At 45.6% G+C, this 26,661-nt stretch overlaps 1 protein-coding gene, 1 long non-coding RNA gene and 1 pseudogene across 5 annotated transcripts; all 3 read right to left on the bottom strand.

Annotated features, from left to right (window-relative positions):
- Positions 1-241: 241 nt before the first annotated feature.
- LOC117193370 lies at positions 242-7,462 on the bottom strand (annotated as a pseudogene).
- Positions 7,463-15,746: 8,284 nt separating this feature from the next.
- Positions 15,747-20,204, bottom strand: LOC117193712. Of its 3 annotated transcripts, XM_033398440.1 has the most exons (5): positions 19,998-20,204; positions 17,490-19,920; positions 17,183-17,431; positions 17,070-17,115; positions 15,747-15,862 (listed from the first exon to the last, which is right to left on the bottom strand). In XM_033398440.1, exons 1-2 carry the CDS (start codon positions 20,003-20,005, stop codon positions 18,498-18,500), a joined length of 1,431 nt encoding a protein of 476 aa, XP_033254331.1. In that variant the 5' UTR covers positions 20,006-20,204; the 3' UTR covers positions 15,747-15,862; positions 17,070-17,115; positions 17,183-17,431; positions 17,490-18,497. The 3 variants fall into 3 exon arrangements, with proteins under 3 accessions (XP_033254331.1, XP_033254330.1, XP_033254329.1); XM_033398439.1 differs by having other exon boundaries at positions 15,747-15,847; positions 17,490-20,204; XM_033398438.1 differs by having other exon boundaries at positions 17,490-20,204.
- A 3,420-nt stretch (positions 20,205-23,624) lies between these two features.
- LOC117193457 lies at positions 23,625-25,847 on the bottom strand. Of its 2 annotated transcripts, XR_004474597.1 has the most exons (4): positions 25,740-25,847; positions 25,434-25,682; positions 25,321-25,366; positions 23,625-24,123 (listed from the first exon to the last, which is right to left on the bottom strand). It is a non-coding gene; the product is annotated as an uncharacterized LOC117193457 (long non-coding RNA). The 2 variants fall into 2 exon arrangements; XR_004474596.1 differs by lacking the exon at positions 23,625-24,123 and having other exon boundaries at positions 25,235-25,366; positions 25,740-25,846.
- Between the last annotated feature and the right edge of the window lie 814 nt (positions 25,848-26,661).

Below are 26,661 nucleotides of genomic sequence, written 5' to 3' on the forward strand. Positions count from 1 at the left end.
TATGTATATTTCTTGTATATATTTCAGTTACATATTGGTTTTGTTTTTTGTGTGTTTTTTTTCGCTTTCTGTGTGCATGTTCCTCTTAAACATGCTGTTGTGCCTTGTGTAATATGCGCTTCATAAAACTAAACCCCCATTAAAACTAGTAATACATTTTTTTCACTTGTAAAATGATTGTACAAAACATGCATGTATATAATATATATATACATATATACATATATGTATATGAATGTATGTATAGCTATATAGCTATATTTGTATATGTAGACAGGCCAACTAGAGCTATTAGTAAACGGTAAACGGTTATACTTTAGAAATCATAGGTTTTTTTAATAATCAAGCACTTGAAATCCTGGCCAAAGCTGTACATTTTTCAAAGCTCACCTTTGTGTGTGGTGTGTAGTGTGTAGTATGTGTTCTAGTGTATTCTGTCAGCTGAAACAACCAATTTTGAGTCTTTTGTTACGTTACGCATATTTTACATACATTTTCTTACTTTTCGTTTCTCCTTTTTCAGTTAGCAAAATAGTTGTACCTTAGTAGGCCATGTCTACTAGGTGCTACCCTACGCCTAAGGTAAGCATAGGTGGCATAGGTTCAGGGTATATAATGAGTGAGGGAAATGTAGGGAAAATAGTACCAATCATGGTGATATTCTTGGTTGGGGCACGTGCGAAACAAGTTGAGTCGATGTGTAAATATCTCTAAATATTTAGATATATATTTTGTATGTCTATTATCTATTGAGAAGAATGTAGACAGACACATTCTGATATTCACAGTGTAATAGTAAATAATAGTAATAATATCGCTCATCATACTATATTATTATATAACATATACATTTATATTCTGTACTGTGCTGTACTGCACTGTTCCTTGTGAAATTTCTCTTTGTTCTTTCGTGTTTTTAAAGCTGAAACCCACGCATTATAGTTATTATTTTCAGTACTTATAGACTAGATGCAAACATTTTGCTTATTGTGCATTTGTAGTTATCTTAATTGTCAACTGCACTCTGATTACCATGTAGATTCTTTGGTATACGACCAGCTCTCTGAAGAAGATTCTGCAACAGGAACACCCATTAAATGCTGTAGATCAGCAGTTTCCTTTTTTTTAGTTTTAGTTACATAGATCGTGTCTACAGAAATTATTTTCCGTTCTAGTTTTTAACACTTAATAGTTTTGGATCTACTATGTATATGGTAGGTATGTTCTTCTTTTTTTTTTATTAATTTCTCGATATATGTAAATATATTTGTATATTTATTTGGCGGCCATCATACATTTTTGTCTTGGGATTAATAAAATGTTTGCTTGCCGTTTTCTTATTTATAGAAAAGATTCCATTAACAGTACCTTTCAACACGAAATTCAGCTATGAAATTGATTTATTGTCCGGGACGACTCGGGATATTTAGACACATTTACCAATCGGTTACATATCGGTTAGGTTAGGTTTAGGGTATACTCCACATCCTCTTCCGTGTTTATATATGTATTGTATATCGTTTATCTTCTTTTTTGTGTAAATATATAAATCGGTTATTCATTATTTATTGACATATAGTTTCGCCTTTTTGGTTTGGATTATCTTTGGTTTTCCTTCAGTTGCTCTCTTTTGGGTTCATAGAAATCTCTTTGTAAAAAAATTGACAAATAAATTCGGCAAATTGGCACATGATTATGTTGCCTACATCGGTGTTTTGCTAGCTAGCTCGATACGCGTCGAGATCCGCCAAAATACCGTAAGTTCAGTAGCAAAATATATCCTATCCATCGCTCGCCACATTGAGCACCTCTGATCTGGGTGTTTCCGGTTTCTGGAAATCTATTTTGTGTACTTTTTGCAATGCTGTAAGCACAAATGCTGTATTCAAGTATTTGCTGCGTCTGTCCTCTCCTGCATCTCATCTCTCTCCTTGTCCCATCATATACATTACTTCTGTTAAATCTATGTCTGTGTTTAGTCATGAGTCATGACCTTGCCGTGGGTGTAGTAATAGGGCTTCCCGTTTCGCGAGGGATCCGTGGCTATTTTGGAAAGCATGTCAGGTCCGCCCGGATGCAAATCATATTTGTTGATGCGCTCCTCGCCGATAGGTCGTGCATGCTTTTGCATCTGCTCCTGGATCCAGGGCACATACTGCACCACGTTCGCGTAAACACCGGGCAGCTTTGGGTGGGCACACATTATGCCCCACGACACAATGCCGCCGACAAACCAGCGGTCCTTTTCCCCCGGATACGGACAGAGCAGCGGACCACCCGAGTCACCCTGCAAAAAGATCACCTTATCCATACACAGCTCGAAGCGACTCGAAGCTGCTACTCACCTGACAGGCATCCTTGCCGCCATCATCGAAGCCTGCGCATACCATGCCCTCCGAGACGGTCAGATTGGCGAGCCACTCGTCGCACTGGTTGCGCGTGATAATGGGCACCTGCACCTCATTGACTATGAACTCGTAGGTTGACTTGGCTGTGGAATAAACAAGAGATCAGTCCAATATTCCCGTCCCGTCCCGACTGGACAGTGGCCTTACTCACGGTCCTCTTCCTCGCGCTTGCCCCATCCGATGACGGTGCAGAGGGTGCCGGAGTGGAGATTCCTCACGCTTGGCGGCGGCAGGCAAACGGGCAACAGATGCTCGTGGAAGGAAACACGCGTGGCCAACTGTGGGAAAATTGATACATTACATGGAAGGAGTGATGTTCGAGAGACCAGAAAACCTACCTGGAACAGGGCAATGTCGTTGTCGTGGGCAATAGCCATGTTGTACTGCGGATGGGGAATGACAGCCTTTACCTTGACCTTCTGGCCCGTGTATGTGAAGGAGTTCCGGCGCGTCACGCCCAGCTGAATGGTCCAGTCCTCCAGATCGATGACGGTGTAACTGCAACCACAGAAAGGACACAGGACAACATTAAGCGGCAGAGTCGGAAATGGAATGGCAGTGGCAGTAAGGGCGACGCGGTACCTACTTGCCCACGCAGTGGGAGGCGGTGAGCACCCACTGATCAGATATGAGGACTCCGGCGCAGTAGAAGATCTTCTCGGGCCCGCCCTGAATAGCGGCGAGGAAGGGCCAGTTGCCGGGATTGGCCTGACTGCCTCCAATGATCCGCCTGGAGGGCTTGTGGCGTCCACGTTTCACCCTGCCGCACTCTATGAGGGTGGAAAACAGCCGTCAACCATCAGTCCAACAGTGGCGGACTTTTTCTCGACTTACCATAGTTGGAGCACGTTAGCTCGGCCATGGGATAGTCCTCGGTCTTTTTGCAGGGTGGAGCGCCGCTTGGCGTACATCTTCCAGATGTCGGTGGAGACGTTCACCGAGGCCAGTAGCGGACGGTGTGTTCGCTGAGTCAGGACACTGGTGGCGTTCACGGCCGAGTAGCCAAGAATGGAGCACACGGCGCTGGGTGAGACGGCCCGGTCCCAGTTCTTTACGCAGGCGGGCATCCACTGGCGCTGTCCGATGCGGTAGACCTCCAGAACCCCTGCGCCCACATCCCCATTCCGCTCACTCAGCCTCACTGCAAAGGCGATGGATCATGGTGAGGGCTCAATCAGACTCAAGAGGATCCCAATACTCACGACAATTACGCTCATCCTGGCCGTACGGACAGTCGATGATACCATCGCAGATGTGCTTGGTTGCAATACACTGGTTGTCTCCACAGTAGATCTCGTCCACGCCACACCGGTCGCAGCTTCCCTCGTCGGTCTGGTCCATGCAATCCAAGTGTCCATCGCAGACGTATTCCATCGGCAGGCAGCGGTTCTGGTCGCACTGAAAGCCACCGCACCTGGGATTAGAGGCCGCTATCATAACGTCACGCACCTCCTCCAGACCCACGCAGTCCTCGGAGCTGGGGAAGTCCTTAAAGAGCTTGCAGTTCAGATACTCGGGAAGACTCAGCCCGAACACGTCGAAGAAGAACCCGCATCGGCGCATTGTCTCAGTGCAGAGCGTCTTGCACGGCGGCACTGTGGCACTATGGAATCGAATGGATATAACTTGTTTAGTCAGGATTCAAATTGCACATCATGCACATGTTTTTTTGAGCCCCTTTTTCAGTCTACCTAATCCCTAATCATTTTTATCAGGTTCCCCCAAAATACTTGTATCCCATCTTTCAGAGTCTGTTCATTGGCTCTCATCTTAGATCCAGTCATGCATTTTCTCAAAACTCACCCACTCTGACCACACTTGGGCACGAAGAGGGTGCACAGGAACAGGGAGACCAGCTCATAGCAGCGGACGTCCACAAGAGCCTCGTAAGAGTCCAGGTCCTGCAAGCGAGGTGGATTAATAGGATGGCAAGAAGTTCGCACCATATTTACCACTTGCGTCTCCAGCTGACCAAAGTGACCGATGTAGTTGGGGAAGACCGTGTAGTTGTAGGGTATCTGCGGGCCCTGACAGAAGCGCACGATGATGGGCAGACAGGTGCCGGAGGCGGGATTCTTGCCAAAGCTCGAGTTCTCCTCCACATGGATGGTGTTGATGATGGTCTTATTCACGAACTTGATGGTCGGATAGGCGTTGAAGTACGCGGCCAATCCACCAGCAATGGCCAGCAGAGCAAAGGCGTTGATCAGTATCCGGAACAGGCGGAACTTCAAGCGTCCATTGGTGATGTACGGATTGGAGCTCTTGCGTCTATTGATGATCTGAAAAGTCATCGATTGAGTAGGTTTTTTAGATTCGGCTTCAAGGTTCTGCCACTGTACCTGATGTTGCAAGGACATGGTGTGGGGTGCTCCATTCTGAAAGCGCACAATGGTCTGCAAGCTGCTGGGCGGAGCACTCGTGTAGTTGAGGGGCGACAGCGTCTGCGGTGGCTCCAGCTCCTCGCTGGGCTCGTGTTGCACTCCCTGGCGGCAGACAATCGGAGCCGGGGCTAGGATTCGACATCAGTTAGTAACAGTTTGAGTGTCGCGAAAGTCCTCTTATCACTTACCGCTGCACAGCTTTGCCGACAAGGAGGGCAGAAGTGGGGCTTCCATGAGTTTCGAATTGTAGCCGGGGCTGGACGTCTGGCTGAAACTATCGCTAGAAATGGTCAAATCTTGGCGGAAATTAATTTTTCCCCGCGGCGGCGGCACTGCCGGAAGCAGCTTGCTGAAGCGTGTGGGTGCCAGGTCCATTAGTGGCGTCTGCTGGCGCTGGGCCATGCCCGGATTGTTGCCTTTGCGACCGCTCTGACTCGATGATACCAAGGGCAGAAGCGGCACCTCCATCAGCTTCGAGTTGTAGCCGGGACTAGAGCTGATGGAGTAGCTGTCGCTGGACAAGGTTGAGTCCTGGCGCTGCTTCAGCTTCGGGTAGACAATGGGCGGCGGCTTGTTGCTTCGCAATTTGTTGCGCACGGTCAAGGGCGGTGCCGCGTGAACCCTGGGAGTACTATCCACGGAATCAAACGAGCTGTTCATTCGCTGCGGCGGCTCCGGTGGCCCTGGACGTTTTTGGCTGATGGCTTTCTGGTTGCCAGCAGCTGCAACTAGAGCTGGAGCTGGAGCGGGCACGGGAGCCATGCCCAAGCTCAGCGACATGGACGACATGGTGCCGCTGGAGATGGTGCTGGAGCCAGCCGAAGCAGCCGACGAGGTGGAGGCCGATGCAGACACGCTGCTGGTTTCCTTATTGGACTCGGAGCTGTTGCTGTTGCCGCTGCCGCTGCTGATGGGAGGCGCAATCTTGACTGGTGGCTGCTTTCGGGCCGGCACCGTCGGTATTTTGCTGCTGTTGGCGACGACATTATTGTTGCTGGCCAACTCGACACCGAGGCCGAGGCTGGGATTGTTGTTGTTGAGCTTGTGCATGGCATCGTTGACGACGGCTCTCTCCCTGTCGCGCTCCAGCCGGAACTTATCCTTGGCCAGGGGGGAGTCAATGAAGTTGGACGTGGGCTTCTCGTCGAGGGAGTACTGTGTGTCCACCGAGGAGAACCGGCTGCGAAAGTCGACGCTGGTCGAGCTGGATGCAAAGCGCTCGCTGTGCCCTCCCGAGGAGCCGTAGGCGGAGTCGACTGTGCTGCTGGAGGAGCGCTGGGCCCGCTTGGCTATGTTGCCCAGCCCGACGTAGCGGTTGGCATGGTAGCCAGCGACCTTGACAGGTGTGGAGGTCAGCGACTCATCGAACACGGAGTTCTCCAGGCTCATGCGGTCGTCATCGAAAATACCATCGGCATCCGAATATCCGTGCGCCGGACGTGTGGCTATGTCAACAAGAAGTGCTGATTGCAGCCCGGCTGCCTCTGTGGTCACGTTTGCTGGCTGCGGATAAACATACACTGTCCCAATGCCGTGGGCCCTAGCTGTCCGGCTGGGCCCGGCTGCCAGCCAGACTTGCCTCGCAGCATGCGACGCGGGATGGGCGGCGGTGGCGTGACTGGCCTGTCCACACGCTGCTGCTTGGCTGCCCCAATAGCCCCCATTGGCGCTGACTTGCCATATTTCAGGTCCGTCATGGTAACCTGCGTCGACGGGCCATAGAAGCCATAGAACCGGGAGAAACAGTAGAGGCTGGATCAGAGGTCGGAGGTGTATGTACATAAAGCTATAGCTTGCGAAATAGCAATATTCCGCGAGCTGCCTGTGGCTCAGTCTAAGCCCTTGGAGCCAAATCCCTTGGATCCAGGCGGACCGACTAAGCTGCTAAGCCGAATGTAGCTTGGGCGCGGATTCTGCACGAATGGCAAATAGCGGAAAAAGCTTTCAGTGGTGGGGGTGGGGCTGTGGGTGTGGGTGTGGCTGATCCGGATTGTAAAAAGGGGACATTCTCGAGTCCGTTCTGCGTTGCAGGTGATGATGTCGATGATGACAATGTTTGCCACAGCGGGGCAGGGGGAAATGAAATGAAATGAACGGAGGAGAGAGGCCCCTCCTATGGCTGCATAGCTTTATAGCCAGATCTGACACATCGGCTGATTCAAAGCCAAATGCTCACATGGAGACATGGAGATATGTGGGTATTGAAAAGAAAGCCGACTTTTTGCTAGGGGGCTGGACTTACCAGCCTTTCGTTGCCCCCGTTGGCACCTAGCTGCGACGGCTTCTGCTTATCCTCGAGCATGGGGTAATAGTGGGAGGAGTGGCGTCGCACGATGCTGCTGGTGCTGCTGCTTTGGCTGCTGTGGTTGGAGCTGGGCAGTGGCAGCAGTGTGACGGACTTGCACTGCTCCTGCTGCTTGTCGTAAAAGTGCAGCAGAGAGTTGAGGGGCAGCGCCAGGCTGGCGGCACGCTCCGAGCTGCAATAGAAAAGGAGACCTATACTGGTGAGGCAGGAGCCAGGACTGGAGGATGGGACGGCACCATACCGCGAGCGACTGCGCTTGTCGTCGGCCGAGTGCGGATGCTGCTCCTGGCAGACGCTCAGGAATTGTTTATTCATGTTCGAGTGCGTTCAGGGCTTAATCGTTTAAGCTGCAATGGGAAACGAAATGGAGTCGATTATCGGAGTGATCTCCGCGTATGTGATCCACATGCAAGTCAAAAAAACCATAATTACAATTGCATTTTTTGTACCAAATTGAGTCCCCCGGCCCAAGCTGTCTTCCCACCATGCATATCCAAAGGAAACTATACCATTGACATTCCGCCTGACTCGGCCTGTGCGGCATGTGCAAGTCATTCAAATCGTACGAATCACATACTACTACTGGAATAGGACAAGCCTGAGGGAGATATATGTATGTAGAGGCGGGCACGGGCACGTGACAATAGATCTCTGCCATACAGCATACACACACACACTCCTGTATAGAACGTAACGTATTGATGCCATCTGCATCGTGCCACGCAATTTGGACTTTTGTGTCTAATGGATGCCATTAGTTGGTTCATAACACAAAGAGCAGCCACTTCCTCTTGCCCCACAAATTGACTTTGCCCTCGCCTTCGCGTTCGCACCGACTGTCCTGCTGCCTTCATTGTGTCAGAGTGAATGTTGGCTCTTGGGCCGTAGAGATGCTCCTGCAGAACAGCTCCAGAAGGTCCCTGCGCACAATCTATACGAGTATGCAGTACTTTTATACCAAAATTTATCTACGAGCTAGCTACGAGTCACCAAGCCTAGAAAGGATTTCGTCAATACGCTGGTGTGACCTACTTAAATCGGTAAGCGAGACAGTCAACAGGTGAAATATTGCAAGGGGTGTTTGATGGGCGAACAAACACACAGAACAATGAAAAAACAAACCCACACTTTGCATCCATTCTTCTGGTAGCTACAGGCGCACACTCCCACACTCCCACTCACCCGCCTGCCCACCCGCCCACTGGCCACCCACTTAGTCGAGCAGAGGCGAGCTGTCGGAGTTCATGATGTGTCAAGGACGTCTATTGACACTAATAGGATGCAATCAACTCTGGCAGGTGAGAAGGCGGCATTTCCATCTCCACCTCGACCACCACGTGCATTCCTAGGCCCTTGTTCATGTCCATTTCCATATCCCTGCGTCCGAGTGTGCATATGCCTGGCATTTGTATGGAGTTGTTGACTGAATTAAAAGTTTTCTATTTACTCTAGGAGAAAATTAACTCATAGAACCCATAACTGATAGAAAACCATAATTAGATAAGTTTTCCTCGGCTAAAATTGTAATTAAGTCGGATTTCCAATCAAATCTGCTTTGCTGAACTATTTATTTCCTTGGCATTCCAGCTAATTATCTAATAAAAAACATTTAATTAGATGCTGCGTAGGAATCGCAGTTATCGTACAACAGCAACAAGTGCTTTTTCGCACGAAGTATTTATTGAAAGTTTTTCTCTGCTACAAGACCATAAAAATGGCAGCATATTGGATTTTCTCAATTGTTGTTGTTGGGATTTATTTTATTAAAAAAAATCACGGTTCATAATCTATACATTCGCATACAAATCATTAGATGGAATGAGGTTTCTTCTTTCAGTTCAACACACATTTAAAACGTTCATTTATCAGGCGCTTCCTTTCCTCAGTTTTATAAGCAAATACTCGTATGTAGACACACATGGATATGCATAGAATTTGCCTATTACCATACACACACAACCAAAGAAAGAGAGGGAGGAATCTATATGGAGAAAGGATAAACATACAAATTCTATTTGCCTGGAATTTGTATGCTGAGCAGCAATTCCCAGCTCATATGAACCATAAATTGTTTGCTTTTGTGTGGCCCAGTCCCGCGTTCCTGTCCCAAAAAGTTACCCAACGAATTTGCAACGCAAAAGCAATCAGCCTGCCCCAGGAAGGTAGAGGAGGAGGCTTGGGAGCACGAGGCTATTAAATTATATTAGGGGCGTGGATCTCCTCTTCTGTTCCCTGGCATTGCTCCCTAATCTTTCGCTTTAGGTTATTATCCAAATTGTTGGCGCATTTGCCAAGTGTCAGCCTCTCAAATTCCACTCACAGATCAGAAATCTCAGTGATGTCCAGATGGGACCAGCACCAGCCCCAGACCCGCTTATATAAGTCTGAAAAGGTTGAAATTCCACAAACCCAAACCAGACAGGACGCCAGCAATTGTTCCTGTGGGCCTGATAGCTTTGGTACAATTTATTAAGTGTACGTCTAGTTGTGCGGATGCCATTGGCCCGCGCCTACTCCTATGGAATTCTGAGTTAATCAGTAGTCGGGAAAATGCGGAAAATTCCCCTTAAGGACAGTGGCAAATTATTTTGTTTGCTAAGACTCGAACCCTTGCTTGCAGTCGAACATTCACTAAGCCGTTGAGTAATAGGAGTTCGAATTTGAAAATCATAATAATATCAACACATGTGTCCATTGTCCATGGCGCAGAGGGTTGGAGGACGGACGGGGCCAATTATCGAGGGTAGAGCACAATGTCTGGCACACATCCTACATCCTGCCAAGACTGTGCAATCAGGGTCAGATGACATGGGTGAGACAGATTAGGCATATGTAACATATTCAAATTCAGGTTTCCTTATCGCCCTTGGCATATTTTCCTAGAGCTCATCACATCCAGCGCATCCAGGGACCAACACCACCGTCCAAGCCAAATTTCTAGGAATTTCATTACAAGGACAACCTGGTCAGCGCTGTCGGAGGATAGGATGGCTCAGAGCGTCAAAGAGAGAGAGGACGAAGGGCTGGCTGTGCAGGGCCTAAGCTATGCCTAAAATGTGCTGGCACTTTTGCACTCACTTCTTTCTATCCTATCTCTCTCTTTCTATCTGTTGTTGTATCCGTATGTATTCACTTTTGGCTCGTGTTCGGCTCTGGCTCCAGCCATAATTTAAATTTATGGCCGACTCGTTGCTTATGTTGCCGCTTCTTATTTGTCGGACACGGGACACACATAAATTATGGCTGAGCATTTAATTAGTTTGTGCAGCAGGCGACAACAGCCTTCCAGGTAGCTTTGACGTCTTGTCCGTCCCATACTAAGACGGGACGTCGACGCCCTCGGGAACCCATAGATGTCATACGAGTATGTACAATATGTATCTCACATTACTGAACTTCAAAAGCATCCGTCAATGCTGCAGGACAGACCAGACAGATACCTCGTTTTGAAAAGTCAGTTGCAAGTTTTGATTCACAGTTGATTCGACTGTGAAATTATGTGACAGTCTATTTTATCTCGCAAGTGCAGACAGCCTGGCGGCCAGTATAGAGGTTGCTGGGCACGCCCATACAATTAACAAACCAAATATCACAGCGAATGAGGAGAGAGTAGGCCTTTGTTCGTAATTGTGCAATCAGCAATGCGATGGTGTGCGATACTAGTCCTGTAATGTGATTGTGAACGGGCACGTACGAGTGTGGGTAGATGTTCGAGCGCGTGCTGTAAATGGCTTTAGAAAGAGGAGATAGAGACAGGGACCGGGGGACGACTTCGAAGTCAAAACGGAGAAGGACGAATTGTTCAAAAATTTAAATTTTGTACTATGTATTTGTATCTTATAGATAAACGTTTGCATGTGCTTGGTTTCCATTTGGTTTCCATTTCTATTTTACATTCAAAAGGCGTTCGTTCGACTGATTGACAATCTTTGTCAGGGAATGAGAATGAGAACTCCTCCCCCTGGGAACCCAACCATCCCATCCCCATCGATTGGTCTCCTTTTCACTGCGTCTCATTTCCGCTGCCATCTGATCGGCCACATGAGATGCGGATGCACATACTCGCAGTCATTCCCGTCCCCGGAGCACTCCCTGCAATTGGATGCTGTTTGCCTGCCACTCAGCTGTCATGATAGATTTGTGCGCGAGTACGAGTGGGATGCCGATGCCGATCCGGTGCCATCGAGTAGGGTTTCTGGCGCAGGACCCCAACTAACTGACACAACTTACTCCTACTCGTACTCGTATTTGCAAACAAGCTGCCGATGGAGGTCGCTGTGCAAATAGGAAGGAGCCTATCGCCATGTGGGGCGTCACTTTGGGATGGAAATGTGTGATAGAAACACGAGTTACGAGTACAATCTGCAAAAAGTTGCTTCCATTTCTTTTAGTCTACTCGTTAATCGCTTCCAAAGTGTTTTTTTAGGTTGCTAGTTTTATTTCCGTGACTATCGCAAGACAGGCTCAGAAATTTTTGATTCTTTTTGTCTGTAAAAGATACACGCGGAGCATTACATACAGGTTCCCTTCTTGGAAAATAGGTAATGCCATTGTGCCAAAAGCAATTACTGGGAATGCACAGAACTGAGGCTGCTTCATTAATAACAAATCTAATTAGTTCTTACAAAATACACATATCAAACATACACGTACATATAATCCGGTGAGGAGCAAGGACAGGCAGCCAAATCCGATGACAAAAGAGAGCATTTTTGCAATTGATATTTTTGCACTCGGAAAAAACCAAATTTCGTGGAAAGCAGCACTGCGCTTTTATAGAATAGGAAGGAAAATAAATGCCACATTTTCTGTAAATTTTCAAAAAACTTTTTCGAAGTTTACGAATACTAGATGCGTTCGCTGGGATGGGATGGGGACCACATTGTACACATTGTACGTACAATATTTACTGTCATCGTCAACACCATTGTCCACTTTGTCAGTTTACATTTTGATCGAAGGGAGCTGAGGCGGGGGGTGGAGTCCTGAGTCCAGAGTCCTGGGCTGACATGCTTTACTTTCATTAGTTAATGCGGCCAGGCAGCGCTGACTGATGCTGACGCTGACGCTGGCGCTGGCGCTTTGTTTCTAACGTCTCGCTGGGCGCACGTGGCAGGCTGCGGCTTATACTGCCTGCCACGGCAGTGATGGGTGTCGTGCCTGTCAGCCTCCTCTACTCGTACAGCTGTATGCGTGTGTGTCAAGTGGCAAGGGAGAATGAGGCGACAGCCAGAAGAGCCGCCAGAGAAATACAGTTTGCAGAGTGTACATACATATATCGTGCTCATCGAACCGTTAACGGTAGACAGACGAACGAACAGTGGGGCAGCGGGGCAACGTGGTCATACTCGTATGCAGCGTATATGTACAGTGGATGGAAAAAGGAAGACAGCACGGCCCTGCCGTTCCCTCCCTCTTTTCGATTTCAGTTTCCGTTTTGTTCGGTTTGCATTGTCGTCGGGTGTTACGGAAATTGATTATCGTTCTTGAACACTTCTTCTGTCTCGCACCCGCCCCCGCGCCCCTCTCTGTTGTCCGTTATAATTTACTCTCTACCTTCTGTGCTCCAGCTCCAGTGATTCCCCCATACGGACATTCCTCCTTTTCACCTCAAATTTTAATCAGATAGTCAAAGTTACGATGAATTTAAGCTTTTAGTTAAAAATACTTGACAGTCTGGCCAGCCGTCCCCGTGGTGGACCACCACGCGCCAGTCCGCTCTCCCGAGTAGGAGGCCAGAGCGGAGGGCGGGTAGGTGTAGGTGCATTTCCAATGTCAAGGACGCAGAGAATTCTGAGAAAGGATGCAGCTTCAGGCGACTTCAGGAGCTGCGGTGCGACAGCAACTGGCGGTGTCATGGCCTATCTTTGTCCGTGTCTGTCTCTGTGGCTCACTGCGCAATTCCCAGACTTTTATTAAATTATCCTTTCTGTATACCACCCGCACCCCACATTCCTCACTCTTCCTCCCACTGCAGATTTAATCCGCTTGGAGTGTTTCCCGGTCACAGGGAGTTCCATTAAAATCTGATCAGAGCAGTCGAATGAAGCGATTTATCTATTCCATTGTTGTTGTTGCTTGGGACGTGCATTTCCAGGACGAAATGGGAATTAGACTAGTTAAATATGTTACGAATAATTCTTTAATCTGTGGGCGCTTGCCAAGACATTTGCACACATTTATACAATCATAAAATAAATGATTGAATTGTGGAGCTATTAAATTTAAATCGATCTCTTATGGACTATGATATACATACATATGTATTTCAGATACTTTTGGTGTGCATTTGTGATATTTACGTAACAAAATTTACAATTTTCTAACCAGTTGGAATGTTTTCGTTCAAGCTATCAAAACACGTTAAAGCCAGGAAAGGGAGGGTGCCGTTTTTCAATTACGGGTCTCAATGAAAGAAAGCTAGTGCTGCAGCGATAGATTGATATTTAAATTACCCTTCAAAGCTAAGCCACACCGGGAGAGATATCGAAAATAATTATTCCACTTTTCGGAAATCTGGTATATAAAATAACCACTCTTTATGATTCTGCGTTTACGTTTTTATCGAATCATTACAAAAATTACAAAACAAAAACTTGATTGTGTGCGATGATATCACAGCAAAGCAAGATGGTGAGATTTGCTGCATGATTCAACGTACACGTGAACTCTGTTGACTTTGAGTAGCGAGTATAAAATTGATGGCGCCTTGACCCCTGTGAACACTAGGAATACAATTTCCAATCCCTTTAATCAATCTCATTTAAGGTCTTGGCCATGTCTTTGGGTTCCCTGAACCCGAGCAGGGTCTGCTCTGATTCTGACCTTGTCTGGTCGCTGCTATCGGGCCAGGCATTGCTAATTGATTTCCCAGTGCGCTTTATCAAGAATGGAATTGTTGATTTAAGTATTTGATCGGGTCGTGTAATTTTGACTTATCCTGAAACATGATGCTGATTTCGTTTTATGCATAAATATTTGGTATTATGCTAGCCAGAGTTCCAGATAAATATTCTGTATTGCGTTTTCTTCCTCCTTTTTCGTTGCTCGGCCTTTTCTGTTGCGTTGCATCGATTTTTGGAATTTTTGGCATACCAATTCCTGCCCAGAGAGTATATTATGCCCCTCAGTAAGTAGGCATCGGTCCCTGTTAGTGTTTTTTTTTTATTCTGTATTAACTCTTAATTTTATAAAATTTTATAAGCCTGGGACTTAACTATAGCTAGACAGGGAGCTGTATTGAGTTGGAGAGACCGGCAGGAAGTTCCGGGTCTCTGCGGGACGGCCGCAAAGCATTGCTTCGCAGGGACCATGGTTCCTCCTAGCCACTCTCGTTCCTTCGGCGCTCGCACCTACGCAGCTCCTTCATGGCGCCGGCTGCAAAGTTGCTTCAGGCCGACCATACCATGGGGTCTTCCACAATCGCCTCGATCAAGTTGTTCGGCGTGAGCTGCCCGCCGGCGGCTCGCCACAACTCCTCCCTAATAAGTGAGAAGCGCCCACATTGAAAAATGATGTGCTCAGCGTCTTCAGTGGCGTCGCCACACCACGGTCTTTGTTAGTGTGAGTGTGAGTGTGTGTATTTATTTCATCCAAATTGAGTTCGAATGCTGCGCGAGTTGGAGAGGTCAGGGGCAGGCACAAGCTGATACAACTTGTGTATCATACAACCTGATGTCTAAGTTTGATTCCTTGTAGCCTGTGTCTGTGCGTGTGTGGGTTTTTTTTTTGTTTTTTTTTTTTTTTTTTTTTTTTTTTTAGTTGTTGTGTGACTACAGGAAAGCTTCATGCCGACTCAGCCGAAGCCGAAGTGAGGGACTCTAACCGCTCTAAAACCAACCACACCTATCCCGGATCCCGGCGGTACTGTCGCGAGATATTACTTCACCGGGGGGAGATGCCCGTAGGGCTCTTCTCTTAATAATCTCCTTTATCCTTTATCTCCTTGCATTGCGTGCTCTTTCTTCGCGACGCAGTTTGGTAGCCATAGTTACGGCCATGAATCTAATCGAGGCCCAGTTTTTTTCCGACTCCAGCAGGCATTCTGCCAGGTTTGACACCGCTGGCATTCTTCCAAGCTTGTTGCTTAGATCCTCTCGTTCTTGCCGAAATCTTGGACATTCGAAGAAGCAGTGCTCTGCGTCTTCGATGACCCCTGCGCAGACCACGCAGAAGGGGTCGTCCTCGTGCTTAAACCTATGCAGGTAGGCTTTAAAGCAACCGTGTCCTGTCAGCAGTTGTGTCAGGTGATACTCCACTTGTCCATGGCTACGGTTCAGCCAACTCTTTGTAATGTGTCCCGGTGTTCTGGTGTGGTAGCTTTCGAGACGCATTCCACAAACTAGACAACTTGCATAGATGTTATGGTTAGCACTGTGTGGGATCTTTCGGCTAGGCCTCGTCGGATGGGGGGATCTTTCAGTTGTTCCAGCTAAACACATACAAGAGATTCTGGTGCTAACCTGGCCGTTAGGTGTTATACAAATCAAATCAATAGTGCCATATGCATCGCCGCACGGAGTTAGGTCTTGTAATCTCCGCGTTTACCCACCCTACCATCTTAACTCTGCTCGCCTATTTCTTGTGTTAACCCTTAAACCTCTATATGTTCCCCCTTCCCAGTACCCCTGTATAGTTATTCTACTCCAATTTCATGTTGATCAATCTTCAGTGTATTTTCATATTTTAACTCCACTCCAACTAACAACCATCCTCAGCATCACCTCAAATCTTCATAACATCTTATTTATCTACAGTTACAGCAACTTAATTTTAGGGGTTTTTTATACCCGATACTCAAAATGAGTATTGGGGTATATTAGATTTGTGGTAAAAGTGGATGTGTGTAACGTCCAGAAGGAATCGTTTCCGACCCCATAAAGTATATATATTCTTGATCAGCATCAATAGCCGAGTCGATTGAGCCCTGTCTGTCTGTCCGTCTGTCCGTCCGTCCGTCCGTCCCCTTCAGCGCCTAGTGCTCAAAGACTATAAAAGCTAGAGCAACGATGTTTTGGATCCAGACTTCTGTGATATGTCACTGCTACAAAAATATTTCAAAACTTCGCCCCGCCCACTTCCGCCCCCACAAAGGACGAAAATCTGTGGCATCTACATTTTTAAAGATAGTATAAAACTAAAAACGCAGAATCGTAGAAGATGACTATATGTTCTAGAGTGCAAAATCTGAACCAGATCGTATAATTATTATAGCCAGAATCAAGAAAACAATTTCATTCTTTCTCGCTCTGTCTCTCTCTAACACACAGGTTTCATGGTCGGTTTTGCCAATTGCAAAATATGAGTTCAAGGATCTCAGAACCTATACGAGTCAGAGCAACCAAATTTGGTATCAACACTCCTGTGATATCGGACCTTGACCGTTTCGTGTCTAAATTTCGCCACACCCCCTTCCGCCCCCGCAAAGGACGAAAATCTGGGGCATCCACAAATCTCAGAGACTATTAAGGCTAGAGTAACCAAATTTGGTATCCGCACTTCTGTTAAATCTCACTATAAAACGTATATCTCAGAATTTCGCCCCACCCCCTTCCGCCCACACAAAAGACGAAAATCTGTTGCATCCACAATATTGCACATTCGAGAAAACTAAAAACGCAGAATCATAGATAATGACCACATCTATCAGATTGCTGAATCTGGATCAGATCGGATCATTTTTGTAGCCAAAAGGAACAAATCAATTTGCAGTGGCTACGCAGCCCCCGACGTCACGCTCAGACTGATTTTCTGTCTCTCTCGCACGCACTCTTTGTCGTGTCGTTCAATATTAGCGGCGTCTGCCGGAGAGAGCCATACTGACTTAGTATCGGGTATAACTGTAGAGTTGCGGTGTCCGCAGCAACTCACAACGTTCCACCTCGTTTATATATATAAAGAGGAGAAAAGTTTAGAAGAACAAATCAAATTATAAGCAAAGCTGTGTTTTTCTTACTTTTAGTGGTAGCTTACGTTTGGTTTTCCATCGCTGCAACAGGCCTGCATGCATTGATGTGTCCTAGATTAGATTATAACGTACAAAATTTAAATGCAAAAAAAAAAATAATAATAGCAATAGTAGCTACGGTTGAATTCAGTGTGTGTGTGTGTGTGTGTCAATCCTTTTCCTTGAAGACATCCGATATGGATATGTCTGTGCCTATCCAGGCCACGACATAGAATTTCAGAGGCAACTGTATGTCCTCTGCCAAGGTCAAAAATAAGGTTGATCGCAAATTTTCGTTGTGCGGCAGAAGTTTGACCTCCGTTGGATAACTTTCGTCAATATTAAATTACACTGGAGAAACCGAGATCGACTGGCAAAGCTCAGACCCCTTTTGGCGAAGAAAAATTTTATCAGCCACATGTCAAAGCGGGGGGTTATGTAATTACCGTTTGGGGCTTGAAACCGGGTTTATCCTTGGAGAACCACAGATCTTTCGGCTTTTCGGCACACTGATCTTAATTTTTGGGGCAGCTTGGCATGTGCACCCTACTTTCGACGATTTATTGATTTCAATTTTTCCTTTTTTTTTCAGACACGTGTATAACCTTTTATTCTTTTCTTTTCTTTTATCTCGCTGTACCACCAAACTGACCTTCCACAATTTAGTTCCATGGATCGAATGATCCAGCGCTTGAGCTTTGATTTTGTTTCTTCATCCCATTCTAAAGCACAAGGGCTAGATAACCCACCAAGATAACCCAAAGCTCGCTCTTTCGTCAAAAGCTTTCGCTTTATTTCCGTTTATTCCCTTGCATGCAGATAAGCTACAGCTCTGTGCACACAAATAAGTCCATCCAAATATGGGCCGTCACACCACAGGTTATTTTTAAGCTGTTCTACTTGTTCAAAATAAGCTGGAAAACGGTCATCTTTTAAGTTACGCACTTTTGTAGGTCTTTGGCATGGAACTTTCCTATCTTCTTCTAATTCATAACAGTGGTTACCAAAATTTCGAACTACAGTTGCCTTCAAGAATTTAGGAGCTAATTTTGAATTAAATGCCTTGATCTTGTTACTTTTGGCAAAATTTCGTCTATAGACGTGTTCGCCGAGTTCGAACGTAACGTATCTTGTGCGCAAATCGTACGTTCTCTTATTGGTTTGATATGCCTTTTTTACATCAACAATCGAATCTAGACTCAGCGATATACCCCTCATTCTATCTTTAACTTTTCTTATAAAGTTACGAAAACGAACGGTATTTCTCTTAGTTCGGACACAACTGGGTTTTTTAACTAAATCGCTACCAAATATTTTTTCTCTTATTTCTTCATAGTTTCGAAGTCTTATATGATACGGGACTATTGGATATAATTTACCTTGAATATTTTTAGAATTTAAATATTTAGGAATTATATTGACTTTCGGACAGTAAGAAGAAGAATGCTCTTTATTTAATGCTGAGGATTTGAGCGGTAACTGCTGTTCTTGTTGCCGCTCAACCGTCGGTTTTCCTGACATGTTTCACAATTTGGTCTTATTATATTTTCAGCTCCGCAACCTAAGTAAAATATCTTCTTATCAGATTGGCAATCTGCGTGTTTATGGCCAAACCTGCGACAATTCCAGCATTGAATCTCTTCTAAGGCTCTAGTTCTTTTTAGTTCGCAAATTTCTTGCTCTCCTAGATGGTTATCTGAACGTTCTTGGTCATACTCCAATGCATTAATTTGCTTTCGTGTGTTTGCTTTCGGGTCAGCGGTGTTATACTCCTCACTTAAAGCTTCTCGTCTAAGGACTAATTTTCTCAACTGGCTAACCGAATTGATTTCTATATAGAACAACTCCTTTCTCATAAACGGTCTCAGATTTCGTTTCAGAATTGACGTTAGTTGACTCTCGCTAATAGGGTATTGTAAGCGATCTACTAAATGCATAACTCCGTTATGAAATTCATCAAAACTTTTGCTGATTTGCTGCTTGCGATCTCTTATCAATTCTCTTACGTCATCGTCAGATAGCGGTTCAAGAAAATAGGAATTCAGCGACTTACAAAGATCGGACCAGTTTACTCTGTCTACAGTGCGTCTGTATCTACAGAACCATTCACTTGCTCGGCCACTAAAGAGAATATGAATGTGTTCGCACAACACTTCAAAGTTTCCTCGTAAGCTATCATTTGTCAAAGCTGTAATCATGTATATGAACTTCCCTACCGGCATACCATTGCGTGAGCCATTATACTGCACTTTCCAGCTACTAATCAAATTTGCTACTTTTCCCACATCGCGACTTAGATTGAAACTACCATTTCTCTCCGGTAGATTGTTACTATTTCTATATTCATTGGGTATGAAGGTGGGTACGTCTCTTTCTAGATTAAGTGACGAAGCTCTAGTAGTTCTTCTTCCCCAATCAGGTTCATTGTTATTTCCATTATCATCTGCATTGGTATGGAAGTTAGGTATTGCATCCGTTCTTCCTGCCCTGTCTGTTGTTAACTTAGAAATTTGACGAGACAGTTCCGAGATCATGGACTGCATTTGACTAATTTGCGAAGTTATTCGATGATCTACCTGTGATAATATTCTCTGCTCTAAGAAACCTACATCTTGGTTTGGGTTATCCGCAGAAGCAGAATTAGACAATACGTTACTGTTATCCTCGAGATCTACTATCTCATTTGATTGCTGCGACTGTCTCTTTTTCTTCTTTTGACTATTAGTTAACAGAATCCTCTCCAAACTATTTGTTTCCAGGTTCAGATTGTGGTCGGCAACATTTTCGGAAAGAACCTCTAATAAACTGTTTCTTGTAACATTGTTTTGACATGTTGGGCAAGATCGCGACTTATCAAGCCAATTCAAAATGCATGTTCTATGGAAAATATGTTTACATCGTGTTATGAGTTTTAAATCCAATGAAATCATTGGGTGTGAACAGACTCTGCAAACCTGTTCATTATTTGTGGATGTGGTCATATCTAAGCTTCGTCTTACGGCCATGGTGCACACACAAATCAATCTTTAAGAATTTTACCGAATAAATGCTCGAAAATGTCAAATTCACTCCAAAAATAAACTATACGGATCAAGGGTATTGAGATTTGGAACATACAAAGATTATGGCAATACATATCACACCATGACTTGTTCCCAAAATATACTGTGGAGATAATGTTTTTTATCCCCAATCGGCCGACTAATTATTTCGAATTAAATAAAACTCGGCGCAGAAATAAAATTACGATATGCTCTTTAATGCGTGACATCCAAATTGCAAGTGTGGCTTGCCTGCCCTTTACATTGCCGCTCCGATCGCTAAGCGCAGCTTCGCTCGGCCGACGTCGGTAGGCAGACGCAAAGCGGAGATAGCGAAGAGCGAGCTGGCAGAGAGCGTTTAGCAGGGCAAGCAAGCGCAAAGCTTTAACAAACAAATGAGTGACATAGACATAAGTAACAAACAAAATAAGCGGCTGAGGGCCAAGAATTAGGTGCTATTTGGCCAGCAGCTAATCGGCTGGGTTCTGCTCCGAACATTCACCCCCCGTTGGAAGGCAAAGGCTTTCAACAGATCCATCCTGAAGGGGCAGAACCGCTATTTTTCCAACGGCCCTCTTGAAGATGCTTGCTTGGGCGCAGCTAGCGGCTACGCTGGGATGATCGTCGAACGCAGCAATCGGCGCTTCTTTACGAAGGCGGCTTGTCGTGATTACGTCTTGATCATCGGGAACCTCTGTAATTGCATAGAATGGCAGGAAATTTGGCAATGTAGAAATTGTTGAAAGTTGAATTTCATTTAGCGTGGATATGTAGGTTTTTAATATATGGAAAAGTTCGCGCTGCAGTTCCTGATTCTCCGATCGCAGTTTTTCCACTTGCACCTGGCACTCGAGCAGCTGCTTCCTGCATTGCTGCTCTAAGTTTTGGTACTCCAGCGTTGTGGGTCGAAAATCGTCAATAGAGATGCACGAGGAATTTTCAAAAGCGGCTAAAGCTGCACGCTTATTCTCCGAGCTATCAATGCTTCCTGATACTATCCAACCAAGTTTAGTCTCCTGCAATGTTGGCAATTGGGCTGATAGTCGAATCTGTCCGACGCACATTAAATCGAAGAACAAACCAGAACCTATCAACAGATCGATACGTTGGGGCTTGGAGAAATTAGGATCAGCTAGTTTTAGATTATTCGGCATTGGCCAATCCTTTGCGTCTACGCCGAAGTTAGGCTGCATTTCCGTAATTGAGTTGGTGACAATTGCAGCGAAGGAAGCTCGATAGCTTGCGTCCTGGGATTGTACAACTATATGTACAGACTTGCTCGAAGGTAGAATGGAATCTCCGATTCCAGAGATGTAAACATAAGACGAGCGATGATCCAACTGCAACTGATCAGCCAGTCTAGATGTTACAAAGTTTGCCTGTGATGCAGAATCCAAAATGGCACGACATGGGATAAGTGCTCCATAACGATCTGTTACATGGACGAGGGCAGTAGGTAGCAACACGTTCTGGCTAGGCTGAGATTTCTGGATCGAGGGGGGAGGGCTAGAACACCCGCTTGCTAGAAGCACAGTCGCGGCCTCTTGCTGGATCGATTCCTCGGCCGGTGAAGAGGAAGATGAAGCACCAGTTCCCGATGGAATGTGGAGTAGCGTGTGATGTTTGGCCTGGCAATGCCTGCAAAGTCCTGACCTGCACCTCTGCAATTCATGGCCTTTGTTGAGGCAGTTCAAACACAAGCGGCTCTTCTTTGCTTCTTTGTATCGTTCAAACGCAGAGAGATTCAGGAATGCCTGACATCTAGATATGTAATGCTCGGAGGAATTGCAATGGTTATATATGGGGTTAGGATGGTCGTTACTGGAGGTGATAAGGGTGACAGGATTGTCTTCTCCCACCTGTTGACTAGGACTTGTTGCCATGGCTGATCCCAAATTCTCCAGCATCCGACATCTCGCTTCCAAAAATGAGGCCATGCTTGACCACCGAGGCAATCCTGACGTCGGCAAGTTCTCTTCCCATTTCTCCTTTGTTTTGTGGTCCAGTTTCGTGCCTATGATGAAGATCAGCAACCCATCCGAAATCTCCTGCGGGGTCGCCAAGGTCTGAAGTGCACGCAAGTGCGAATTGATTTTGTCGCTGAGCGCGCGCAAGCCGATAGCTGAGCCCTTCTCCACCCCTTGCAGCCCGAAAATAGCCTTGACGTGTGCCTGAAAATGTAACAGTTTATTATCGAATCGCAACATTAGCAAATTCAACGCCTTGTCGTAATTCTCCTCAAAAAGTTCCAAGGAACGAATCGTATCCAGCGCAGCACCATCTAGACATCCACGAAGATATTGGAATTTTTCGATGATTGGTATACGATGGTCTTTGTGCACCATTGTCGAGAACATCGAGTGGAATTCTGGCCAATCCATGTAGTTCCCCCCGAATCGCGGAAGCTGCAACTCGGGCATTCGAGAACGGCCTATACTATTATAGGCGAACAACGACGAATTCCCCTCGAGAGTATGCCGAGCCGTTGAATTGGCAACATTTACCGTGCGAGCAGCCATCAACTCCCGCGACAGCCTGGACCTAACCTTGACATAAACATTCGAAAAGTCCAGCCGGGCATCATGGGCTAACTGCAGGAAATCCAGCCTTTCAAGGCTCGTTTGAGCGGCATCGAAATCCGCATTCATTCGCTCGATTTGCTCTAAGCGAGCTTGAAGTTCTGCCTCATCTAACTCGGCAAGCTCTTCCTTGGTGAGAAAGCGATCCATGGCCTTTAGTTGGCGCGCGATGGACTCGGCCTTGTGCTTGCTGCGTTCGCGACATTGGTAGGCTCAGGTGCTGCCATGTTGAAGTTTTAAAAGAGTCACTCAGCACGACCGAAAAAGACACCCTGTATACGTATAAACATGGGAACCGAAAGCAAAGGGATTACAGCTAATGCCTTTAGCGGCTGTGCGAGCTGTCCGATTCCGCTTTGTACTCCGCTTGTGTGTATTAGTGAGTTCGCTGCACTGCCTACCGCACTGCACTGACCGAATTGTCGCGACAGAGAAATTAATAGCCAGCAATGCGTGTATGTAGGTGTATGTAAGTGTGTTTTAGCACCGAATTGTGCTTAACCGCCGAAAATTTGCTAGGGCTAATGATTATTAATTGACACTGCAACTCAGAGATCACGTCGGGGGCACCAAATTTTATGTGGAGATAATGTTTTTTATCCCCAATCGGCCGACTAATTATTTCGAATTAAATAAAACTCGGCGCAGAAATAAAATTACGATATGCTCTTTAATGCGTGACATCCAAATTGCAAGTGTGGCTTGCCTGCCCTTTACATTGCCGCTCCGATAGCTAAGCGCAGCTTCGCTCGGCCGACGTCGGTAGGCAGACGCAAAGCGGAGATAGCGAAGAGCGAGCTGGCAGAGAGCGTTTAGCAGGGCAAGCAAGCGCAAAGCTTTAACAAACAAATGAGTGACATAGACATAAGTAACAAACAAAATAAGCGGCTGAGGGCCAAGAATTAGGTGCTATTTGGCCAGCAGCTAATCGGCTGGGTTCTGCTCCGAACATATACTATTACAAAAAAATATTGTCTTCAACACGAGCTGAAGCTTCAGAAAAAAAATATACCAATTGTTCCGGGCAGCAAGATTTAATGACTAGCATTCTAAATCTTAAAGATTTCCACAGACATTAATACAATTTTCTTCCACTTAGCTCCTGGCACGCATATAGACCCGATGCTCCCTCATCGTTTCGGACAGAATGGACTGTGACTTGCACCAACCATTGCAGTTTTCCAGAAAGGAAACAAAAGCAAAAATTCTATATGCTGACAATAACTGAGACACAAAGTTTTGTTACGGTTGTTGTTGTATCGTGCCCCACGTTGGGCGCCACTTTTGTAATGTGTCCCGGTGTTCTGGTGTGGTAGCTTTCGAGACGCATTCCACAAACTAGACAACTTGCATAGATGTTATGGTTAGCACTGTGTGGGATCTTTCGGCTAGGGCTCGTCGGATGGGGGGGATCTTTCAGTTGTTCCAGCTAAACACATACAAGAGATTCTGGTGCTAACCTGGCCGTTAGGTGTTATACAAATCAAATCAATAGTGCCATATGCATCGCCGCACGGAGTTAGGTCTTGTATATATTCTTGATCAGCATCAATAGCCGAGTCGATTGAGCCCTGTCTGTCTGTCCGTCTGTCCGTCCGTCCGTCCGTCCGTCCGTCCGTCCGTCCGTCCGTCCGTCCGTCCGTCCGTCCCCTTCAGCGCCTAGTGCTCAAAGACTATAAGAGCTAGAGCAACGATGTTTTGGATCCAGACTTCTGTGATATGTCACTGCTACAAAAATATTTCAAAACTTCGCCCCGCCCACTTCCGCCCCCACAAAGAACGAAAATCTGTGGCATCTACATTTTTAAAGATAGTATAAAACTAAAAACGCAGAATCGTAGAAGATGACTATATGTTCTAGAGTGCAAAATCTGAACCAGATCGTATAATTATTATAGCCAGAATCAAGAAAACAATTTCATTCTTTCTCGCTCTGTCTCTCTCTAACACACAGGTTTCATGGTCGGTTTTGCCAATTGCAAAATATGAGTTCAAGGATCTCAGAACCTATACGAGTCAGAGCAACCAAATTTGGTATCGACACTCCTGTGATATCGGACCTTGACCGTTTCGTGTCTAAATTTCGCCACACCCCCTTCCGCCCCCGCAAAGGACGAAAATCTGGGGCATCCACAAATCTCAGAGACTATTAACGCTAGAGTAACCAAATTTGGTATCCGCACTTCTGTTAGATCTCACTATAAAACGTATATCTCAGAATTTCGCCCCACCCCCTTCCGCCCACACAAAAGACGAAAATCTGTTGCATCCACAATATTGCACATTCGAGAAAACTAAAAACGCAAAATCATAGATAATGACCATATCTATCAGATTGCTGAATCTGGATCAGATCGGATCATTTTTGTAGCCAAAAGGAACAAATCAATTTGCAGTGGCTACGCAGCCCCCGACGTCACGCTCAGACTGATTTTCTGTCTCTCTCGCACGCACTCTTTGTCGTGTCGTTCAATATTAGCGGCGTCTGCCGGAGAGAGCCATACTGACTTAGTATCGGGTATAACTGTAGAGTTGCGGTGTCCGCAGCAACTCACAACGTTCCACCTCGTTTATATATATAAAGAGGAGAAAAGTTTAGAAGAAAAAATCAAATTATAAGCAAAGCGGTGTTTTTCTTACTTTTAGTGGTAGCTTACGTTTGGTTTTCCATCGCTGCAACAGGCCTGCATGCATTGATGTGTCCTAGATTAGATTATAACGTACAAAATTTAAATGCAAAAAAAATAATAATAATAGCAATAGTAGCTACGGTTGAATTCAGTGTGTGTGTGTGTGTGTGTCAATCCTTTTCCTTGAAGACATCCGATATGGATATGTCTGTGCCTATCCAGGCCACGACATAGAATTTCAGAGGCAACTGTATGTCCTCTGCCAAGGTCAAAAATAAGGTTGATCGCAAATTTTCGTTGTGCGGCAGAAGTTTGACCTCCGTTGGATAACTTTCGTCAATATTAAATTACACTGGAGAAACCGAGATCGACTGGCAAAGCTCAGACCCCTTTTGGCGAAGAAAAATTTTATAAGCCACATGACAAAGCGGGGGTTATGTAATTACCGTTTGGGGCTTGAAACCGGGTTTATCCTTGGAGAACCACAGATCTTTCGGCTTTTCGGCACACTGATCTTAATTTTTGGGGCAGCTTGGCATGTGCACCCTACTTTCGACTATTTATTGATTTCAATTTTTCCTTTTTTTTTCAGACACGTGTATAACCTTTTATTCTTTTCTTTTCTTTTATCTCGCCGTACCACCAAACTGACCTTCCACAATTTAGTTCCATGGATCGAATGATCCAGCGCTTGAGCTTTGATTTTGTTTCTTCATCCCATTCTAAAGCACAAGGGCTAGATAACCCACCAAGATAACCCAAAGCTCGCTCTTTCGTCAAAAGCTTTCGCTTTATTTCCGTTTATTCCCTTGCATGCAGATAAGCTACAGCTCTGTGCACACAAATAAGTCCATCCAAATATGGGCCGTCACACCACAGGTTATTTTTAAGCTGTTCTACTTGTTCAAAATAAGCTGGAAAACGGTCATCTTTTAAGTTACGCACTTTTGTAGGTCTTTGGCATGGAACTTTCCTATCTGTTGACCATCTTCTTCTAATTCATAGCAGTGGTTACCAAAATTTCGAACTACAGTTGCCTTCAAGAATTTAGGAGCTAATTTTGCATTAAATGCCTTGATCTTGTTACTTTTGGCAAAATTTCGTCTATAGACGTGTTCGCCGAGTTCGAACGTAACGTATCTTGTGCGCAAATCGTACGTTCTCTTATTGGTTTGATATGCCTTTTTTACATCAACAATCGAATCTAGACTCAGCGATATACCCCTCATTCTATCTTTAACTTTTCTTATAAAGTTACGAAAACGAACGGTATTTCTCTTAGTTCGGACACAACTGGGTTTTTTAACTAAATCGCTACCAAATATTTTTTCTCTTATTTCTTCATAGGTTCGAAGTCTTATATGATAC

Source organism: Drosophila miranda, assembly GCF_003369915.1.
Source record: "Drosophila miranda strain MSH22 chromosome Y unlocalized genomic scaffold, D.miranda_PacBio2.1 Contig_Y2_pilon, whole genome shotgun sequence".
Classification (NCBI taxonomy): Eukaryota; Metazoa; Arthropoda; class Insecta; order Diptera; family Drosophilidae; genus Drosophila; species Drosophila miranda.

Bases quoted from the DNA above. Each gene is read 5' to 3' on its own strand.
- LOC117193712 (XM_033398439.1), bottom strand. From the start codon at position 20,048: ATGGCCGTAAGACGAAGCTTAGATATGACCACATCCACAAATAATGAA.